Source organism: Oryzias melastigma, linkage group LG2 (assembly GCF_002922805.2).
Source record: "Oryzias melastigma strain HK-1 linkage group LG2, ASM292280v2, whole genome shotgun sequence".
Taxonomy (NCBI): Eukaryota; Metazoa; Chordata; class Actinopteri; order Beloniformes; family Adrianichthyidae; genus Oryzias; species Oryzias melastigma.
This window is the reverse complement of record NC_050513.1, coordinates 3,835,254-3,843,636: the sequence shown is the minus strand read 5'-3', so window position 1 is coordinate 3,843,636 and position 8,383 is coordinate 3,835,254. Positions and strand designations below refer to the sequence as shown.

The following is an 8,383-nucleotide window of genomic DNA, read 5'->3' as shown; positions in this document are numbered from 1 at the left end:
TGCATGTGCGGGTCCGAAATCACGTGACCTCAAGGGTTTTGTATGTAGAGAGGGCTCACCCACAACCGCACGAAGACCCGCATAGACATCATCCCTGCTGTTCCCATGGCAACCAGCGGAGAATAAAATATTAATGTAAGCAAGTCGGAAACAATAAATGAACAGAGGAGCCCTTTAAACGAAAATAATTTATCATTGATACATATTATACCGTTTAGCTAGATTGCAATAATTTGTTAGAGTCAAAAACAGCAGCAACCACACACACGGATATATATATATATATATATATATATATATATATATATATATATATATATATTATATTTATAAATATATTCTTAAAATATATAACCTGTAATAATATAATATTGAATTATTTTTATCCTTTAAATTAGTAATTTATTACTCTTTTTTGGAATTTATTACTTAATCTGAACTTTAATTTTTGGAGGCTTCAGCTTTTTGCATTTTCTTTGTTTCTGGTTTAACTTTTGTTTCCGTTATCAAACATTGAAATTGAGCTTCAGCTAAATCATCTTTTTGTAGAGGATTACTTCTTCGTGTCTCATGGAAGTATAAAAGTCCGACTTTATTCTCTGCCCAATGTTACCAAGTTGTTCAAAAAAGTCGCAAAAATGTAAAAAAAAAAAAAAAAAAAGATATAAATTTGTACTACTAAACAAGGTGACTTTCATTTGTTTATTGAAATTGTTTTCTAATTGTCCCACTCTTAGAGCAATATTTTGGTTATTGACTATTATAAAATCTAAAAATACGGAAATTTCTACAGCCAAAAATATCAATAAGACAGAAATATGATCTGAACGTTTAGATGCATGTCGGCTCATATAAAACTATTATTCACTTTGAGGAGACAGTCAAAAATTCACTAACCAGGTCTAAAATATCCCCGTCCACGCGCGCGCGATTGTTGGAGCAATAATTCAAACTTCTCAGGAACATCCTTGTGAGGCCTCGCTGCTGAGCGTGCGCGAATAGTGCGCAAACATCCCGATAATATTTAGTTGAAACTGATAAATGCAGCAGCTAAACTGCTGGCAGTGCGTGCGTGACATGGAGGGGGAGGGAAACATGGGGGGGCTTGAGGGCCCAGCTTCACTCCCCTGCAGTACACGCGCGCTCGTGCGCTTCCCACATAACGAGCGCAGAGCGAGCAGGAGGCCAGACAGGAGAAGGAGCTTCCTCTGCCCTCCGGTGAGACCGGGGGCTCGCGGAGACGCCATGGATCACATCGGTATGCTGGGCGCGCATCTGCAGCAGCACGCGCACGTGGAGCCCATCAGCTTCGGCATCGATCAGATCCTCAGCACCGTGGAGCAGAGCTGCATGCTGGGGGCCAGGATCCAGGAACCGGACTACGGACACCCTGCGTACAACCCCGGCGGCGGCGTGAACTATCCGTGCGCAAACAGCGGATACAGCGGCAGCGGCAGCTCGTGCGGGGTGACCTCCTATGGAGGAGGCTATCACATGAACATAAACGTTAACGGAACTAACGTGAACTCCTCCGGGGTCATCCGCGTCCCCGCGCACCGGCCTCTCAGTGGCGGGAATTCCAGCGCGCCGCCACTTAGCGGAGCCGTGAACAACCTGAACGCGCTCACGTTCCCGTGGATGGAGAGCAACCGGAGATACACCAAGGACAGATTCAGCGGTATGACCTTTACTAATACTACTACTACTACTACTACTACTACTACTAATAATAATAATAATAATAATAACCGTTTTTATTGTTTAGGGCATTATTTTACATAGGCCTATAAACATATCCAATTAATAGCTCATACTTCAACAAAGAAAAAATGTCAATACCGTAACAATAAATACAAATAATGTTTTAAGCAAAATCCACTAAAAAAATCAAGATAAAAAATTAAATGATGAATCAAATAATTATTGACATCTCGCTTCTATGATTATGAAGCTGTTTTTTTAATGAACTAGTTCATTAAAAAAATAACCAGCATCATAATGATTGAAGCGGATTAGATATCACTATTAGATAACACTATAGTGTTGTCTAATAATGTTCCGCGCTGATGATGTGCTGCAACCCTTTTCTTGTAGCTCTAACTTTGCACCAAATTGAAATGTTTCTGACGTGATCTGGAGCCTCCAGTCAGTCTCCTTGGCACCGAACCCGCGTGAAGTCCTTCATACATTTAGGTAGAGTTTCGGGTCATAAAATGTTCCCTAAATAAAGATCTTATACTCCCGCTCACACGCATTCATCTGTGCGCCATGGCTCACTGGCCCATGCCAAATTCAAATTTCGCAGACACTTCAATGAATAGGAAAAGGGGGAACTGAACCTCTGTAATCACAGATAAGCTCTTTTGAATAGTGTGAGAAGGCCTAAAAAAGTAAATAAATATATACAACTTTATTTTGACTAGAAATAAATTCGATTTAACGAATTTTGTTTTTCTTTATTTCTGCGGCATAAAAACTTCAAAAATGAACTTTAAGTGTTTAGAAATATTTATTAATTCTCATAAATGTCCATATTGACTGAAAAACTGTCTTTGATTCTGCTCCTTGCGCTCACGTTCGAACATTTCTCTTTCCATTGTCTGTTCCGTTCCGCCCCGTGCAGTGTCCCTCTCACCCCTCACTGTAACACGCCGTATAGGTCACCCGTACCAGAACCGAACCCCTCCGAAGAAGAAGAAGCCCCGGACGTCGTTCAGCCGGCTGCAGATCTGCGAGCTGGAGAAGCGCTTCCACCGGCAGAAGTACCTGGCGTCGGCCGAGCGCGCGGCGCTGGCCAAGGCCCTGAAGATGACCGACGCGCAGGTCAAGACCTGGTTCCAGAACCGGCGCACCAAGTGGAGGTCGGTGCTTTCAAACACACCTGCTTCACTTCTTTTAGAATATTTAGCAGCGTCGGTGACGCTTAAACTCAAAATCATACTGTAACGTTTCAGCCGTACACGATCATCCCTGCGGATTCTGGAGGAGAAAAGCGTCGCGAGCCACTTTTCTCCTCCAGAATCTGCTGGAATGATCGTGTTAACAATTAAAAAAATTACAGCAAATCAATGAAAATAAACACTAGAGCTCCAGTGTTAAAGGGTTAAATCGTGCGCGTGACACAAGCGTGGAGCTGGAGGAATCCACGTAGGATAGAAATAAATACATTAAAATGGAAATACATTAGAAAGCTGAACTATTTGCATTTTCGATGTTTTAGTGATTTAAAACTCTCGAGGTTTTACAGTTTAAATAAATTCATTTCTGATTGTATTAAAGAAGAAAATAACCCATGACATCTTTAGATAAAATCCAAAAACCTTGAAGGCCAAAATTCATGAGCAGAAAAATCTGAGATTTCAGAAATTCAATAGTAATTTTTAATTAAGTTAAATAAAAATCACTGGATTTTTTTTTATTTAATTGAATACTTTTGGTTACACTGAGTCTTCTCTTCAAAAGCCAGTCTGCATTTTGTGCATCTCTGGATAAATCCATCTTTCTGAAGAAAATGTTAAGCACACAGATTCCTGTCATGCAGACGGCAGACTGCAGAGGAGCGTGAGGCCGAGCGGCAGCAGGCCAACAGGATCCTGATGCAGCTGCAGCAGGAGGCCTTCCAGAAGACCATCAACCAGCCGGTGACTCCAGATCCACTGTGCCTGCAAAACAGCTCCCTGTTTGCTCTGCAGAACCTCCAGCCGTGGACGGAGAGCACCACGAAGATCAGCAGCGTGTCGGCCTGCGAGTAGGGCTCATGCAGCCTGAAGACCGACCTCCCTGCCGTCACAGAGACTGCTGGGAGGATGACAGGAAACGAGGCCTTGGACTCTCCTGGAACAGCGTTCATCATCAGACACGGACTGCCACTGCTGATGGGGATTCTCAGCACTTCTCTTATTAAATGGGACCACCGTCTGCCAGAATGCTTCGCTGTGGAGGCTTTGAGCAGCTGTTGGCTCTGTTGCTACACAGTGACGAGAAACTCAAACTTTGAGCCTTTCTCATCAGACAGAAGAACAAAGCACTTGATTCAATGTCTTCTATGAATTTAAACACAAGATTTAATCTCAGTAACACACAGCAGTCTTAAAACATGTAACACCATCAGAATGTAAATAGAAAGAAAACATTATTGAGTACAACTCAGATTTTGTTTTTATATTTTGTATGAGCGTTTTTCTCTGACACGCCAATGAGAAGAAGGAGCAATAAAGCAGATGTTTGGACGATGCAGATTCCCGCTGTCAGCTGCTCCATTGTGCTGGTGTGTGAGAGGCAGAACTTTGAGCTGACACGTGAGGAAAACAGGTCAGGAGGTGGAGAGTCGATACCACAACATTTAATAAAAAGACTGACACTCAGGCGGGAGTGATTAATGAGACAATAAACGCACTTCAGACTGTCTGTGGGTCTGTGTGTGTGGGTGTGTGTGTGTGTGGGGGGGGGTTATGTGTGGGTATCTGTTGGTCTTTCTGTGTGTGCTTGTTTGTGTGTCTGTCCCTAATATATAGATGGCAGTTTTTATGGAGAGAAAATAGACTCCCCCCAGTTTTTGTGTTTTTTGGATTTGTGCTAGCTTTAGTGTGGAGCTTCCTGCGCTTGAATATACATAACAACAGCAGTTTCATAACTTTGAAAAGGTCCTACTACAACAAAAAGGCATTACTTACATTTAAATGTTAACTTCAGTGGTTCAGAGCACTCCCAGAAGAAGAAAAGCACAATGCAGTTTTCCCCCGCAACAGAAGGCTATATATCACTCCGCTTGAAGGGTGGGATCTTTAGAAATATATTTCGGACATCACTATCACTACAAATGCCCCTTCAAATGGTGGGGTAGGGAGAAGAGTTTGGCTTTCCATTTTTAAGACACTCAACATTAAAGTTTTTCTATTCTCATTGCTGCCTCAAGGCTGCTGAGTTACAAGTCAAGAATTCTGAATTCATTACAAATTGGGGTGAGTCTATTTTCTTTCCATAGTTTTGAACAATCATCGTAAATTCAAGCAAAGCTTAATAGTTTATTATCTAAAGTGAAGTTGAGCTGATCACAGACAAACATTCCAGGTTCAGCAAGTCTCAGTAGAATACGTGTTCCACTGTTCACACAGAGGAGTAAATGTCCATCATCTGTAACAAAAACTGAACAACACAAATACACTACAGACTTCTACATCTACCCAGTTCAAGTCTGCCTAGCAATGTAAGGAAGAAGATTGTTCTTCATCACCACTGCCATTACCACATTTGCTTGTTTCCAAGTTTTATTTTTAAAAAGTTCTCTATCTGTTAAGACAAAAATGATTTCAGAAGCAGACATCATTAAGTGAACAATTACTTTTGTATAAACAAATCAAAGAGAAATATTTGGGACATGTAGTTTTTTTTTCCTCTGTTTTGTTGAAAAGCATAATCAAATATTCCCTTTTTGGTTATTTATCACTACATTTTTTAAAGCTGAACAGTAAACCCTGTTTTAGTTTTGTAAAACAGTTAGTCTTTTATAAAGTTATTATGATTAAAAAAAATAATTTTTTATAGTTTTGTATTGACCAACTGAATCAGCAGAACGCTGGCCTTAATCAGTCCAACACAAACATGAACCTGATTCCTGAGAACCTGCTAGAAACCTGATTCAAACCACGCTGAAGCAACTACAGGTTGGATTCACCGTGCACACTGCAGTGCATGTTTGGTGGTGTTGTCAAGTCTGACGGAGTGTGTGTTTGTGTGGACTGACATTGGCCAGTGCAGCATTCTAAATGTTTTAAAAAGGAATGTGAAGAGTTTCAACATCCACTCACCAGTCTTAGTGCTGAGCTGATGACGCCTCCAAGGGTTCCTCAGATTCACACAGACGTCAGCTTACTGAGGGGAGACCTAATGCCCACCAGAACAAGTGTTACTCATTTAGCAGCTGTTGAAGCTCACTCATGCTCTCTATGAGCTTCATAGACAGGAGGCTGCAGCAGCATGACCCTGCTTTCAGAAACACAAGTGAGGATTTGTACATAGCAGAGGTGGGACCAACTCATCGTTTTGCAAGTCCAAGTCATGTCCCAAGTCTTTGTCCTCAAGTCCGAGTCAAGTCGCAAGTCAAAAGCACTCAAGTCCCAAGTCAAGACCAACAAGTCTCAAGTCGAGTCACAAGTCCTACTATTAATGTTTCAAGTCATTTAAAAAACAATGTACTATTAGTTACACAGATCATGTGTGCTATTATAAGCTGTATTTTGCAAGCATTTTAGCTAAATTCCCACTGAGTTGATGCATCCCCGCCTCAAAAATCCAAAATAATTTCTCTATAACAAAAACGCAGTTAACCACATTTGAAATGTGGTAAGATGGAGATGGCAGGGAACCAGGGTAGTCAGGATATTTAAGGGGTCATACCATGATTTTCTTAAGTCTTTCAGAGTGAACTATATCCATATATATGATCATATATTACATTTGGAACACTAAAAAACACATTTATGAAATTTTACTAGTAGTTCTTTTCTGTAGTTTTTTTCCTACCCCAGAAGCGGCGTGTATTCGTTTTTCCCTCAAAAATAAATATCCATTTTTTTCAAAGATGGATGCACATACCATACATCTGCCCTTAGTAGGGCCAGCCATCGCTACACTTCTTCACAACAAAAATACACTCAACGACTGTGCCCAATAGGGGGTCTTAAAGGAGCCCCGCATCTAAAGTAACAAACTGTTTGAGCTGGAATTTATTCAAGACACAACTTTAAGATATACGGTATTCTGCATCTAAGATAAAAGTTATTTGCTGGTCATCATTAGCTCTGTGGAGAAAATGAGTGTTGGTGTTAGGCTGGGGGCGGAGCTATTAGAGCAGACTCTTCCTGGAGGGGGTGGTCTCACTCTGTGACCTCAGGATGTGAGGACCTGCTCGTTTTTGTGGGTATGGGAGGGGCTGCTGCTAAGACCTCAGTTTGTAGAGGATAACTCAGAAATGTATGAATGAATCAAAATACCACTTTGGAGTTCTTTATGTGAGGAATGAACATTAAAATACACATAAAAGCTCAAAAAGTTGGTTTTTCATGGTATGGTCCCTTTAAATCCCCTCACTACAGACCAGAGATGTGCACTTAAGCTTGTGGGTGATGAGGTACTGACTCTTTCAGTCTGATTTATAAACCAGTATATTTATCAACTAATGATTCTGTTTCATTTCAGCATGTTTTTTATAAACAGAGCGGATAAAAGAAGAAGAACTGAGGAAGAATGTAAAATGCAGAGTGGTTTAGTTTGACTCCAAAAAAACGAAAAAAATATATGAATAGTACATCTAGGTCAGGGGTATTCAAATCCAGGCCTCGAGGGCCGGTGTCCTACATGTTTTCCAACCAACCTTCCATTGAAGCTCCTTATTGGCTGCTAATTTCCAGGATCAGGTATGTTTAGCCAATAAGGAGCTTCAATGGAAGGTTGGTTGGAAAACATGTAGGACACCGGCCCTCGAGGCCTGGATTGGAATACCCCTGATCTAGGTTTATGTTTAACATTTCTGTTGTGAAATTGATTTTTTGTTGCTTTCGACACAATTTGTGTTTGTATTCAATACAAAATTTCTGTCACCTTACCGTCAAAATATCTTGCAGTAAGTTAACAGGAGTTAAGTTAAATTCTGCATTCAAGACAGAAAAGTAGGATTCAATACAAAAATGCTAAATATAAAACTAAATGTGTCCCTGGGCTGGAAGAATTTGGACCCATCCTGGGGCGGGGGGACAGGGGTCTGCAATCGGGGGTCAGTCTGCAAACTGACCCCAACATATCCCCTTCCTATAAACATGCAATAGGGAGAAGGGGAGGGTGTCTGTATTGCGGTGCGCTGCGGGGGGTGGACTACCTGCCAGTGGCCCCCCTCCTGTGGCCGCTGCATGGATTTGGCCCTCCCCTCGATTTTATTTGCACCTTAGACATTTAGGACCCTTGGTGGGGGGGGTGCTTGGACATCACTGCCAGCAAACAGTCGATGTCCTTTCAGTGCCACTCCCGCCAATTTTAACCGCACCATAGACATGTAGGGCCGCTGGTGGGAGGGTGACGAGGCATCTCTGCGAGCAATCAGGAGATGCCCTGTTAAGGCCTTCTCACCAATTTTAACCACACCCCTTTAGTACACACACCTCTAACACCACAAACATACACTCTAACAAGCAAACACGCACGCATCACACAAGGAAGGTGGGACCTCCGACCTTCTGTCCCCTACCCCATCACTCCTTGGGGCCTCCGTTTCTCTTGGGTGCACCCCTGCTCGGCGGGGGTGGGCGGCCCCTGCCCTGCTCCCCCCCTGGACCTTTCGCGGTGGGGGCGAGTGGTTGTCTGGAGTGTGGGGTGGGTTGCCCTTGGGGGG

General features: G+C 42.3%; 1 protein-coding gene across 2 annotated transcripts; it reads left to right on the top strand.

The window, feature by feature from the left end:
- Window positions 1-1,064: 1,064 nt before the first annotated feature.
- Window positions 1,065-4,464, top strand: tlx1 (T cell leukemia homeobox 1). Of its 2 annotated transcripts, none has more exons than XM_024294480.2 (3): window positions 1,065-1,678; window positions 2,660-2,861; window positions 3,542-4,464. In XM_024294480.2, the coding sequence occupies exons 1-3, from the start codon at window positions 1,078-1,080 to the stop codon at window positions 3,750-3,752; spliced, it is 1,014 nt and encodes a 337-aa protein (XP_024150248.2). In that variant the 5' UTR covers window positions 1,065-1,077; the 3' UTR covers window positions 3,753-4,464. The 2 variants fall into 2 exon arrangements, with proteins under 2 accessions (XP_024150248.2, XP_024150247.2); XM_024294479.2 differs by having other exon boundaries at window positions 2,624-2,861; window positions 3,542-4,463.
- The last annotated feature ends 3,919 nt before the right edge of the window (window positions 4,465-8,383 follow it).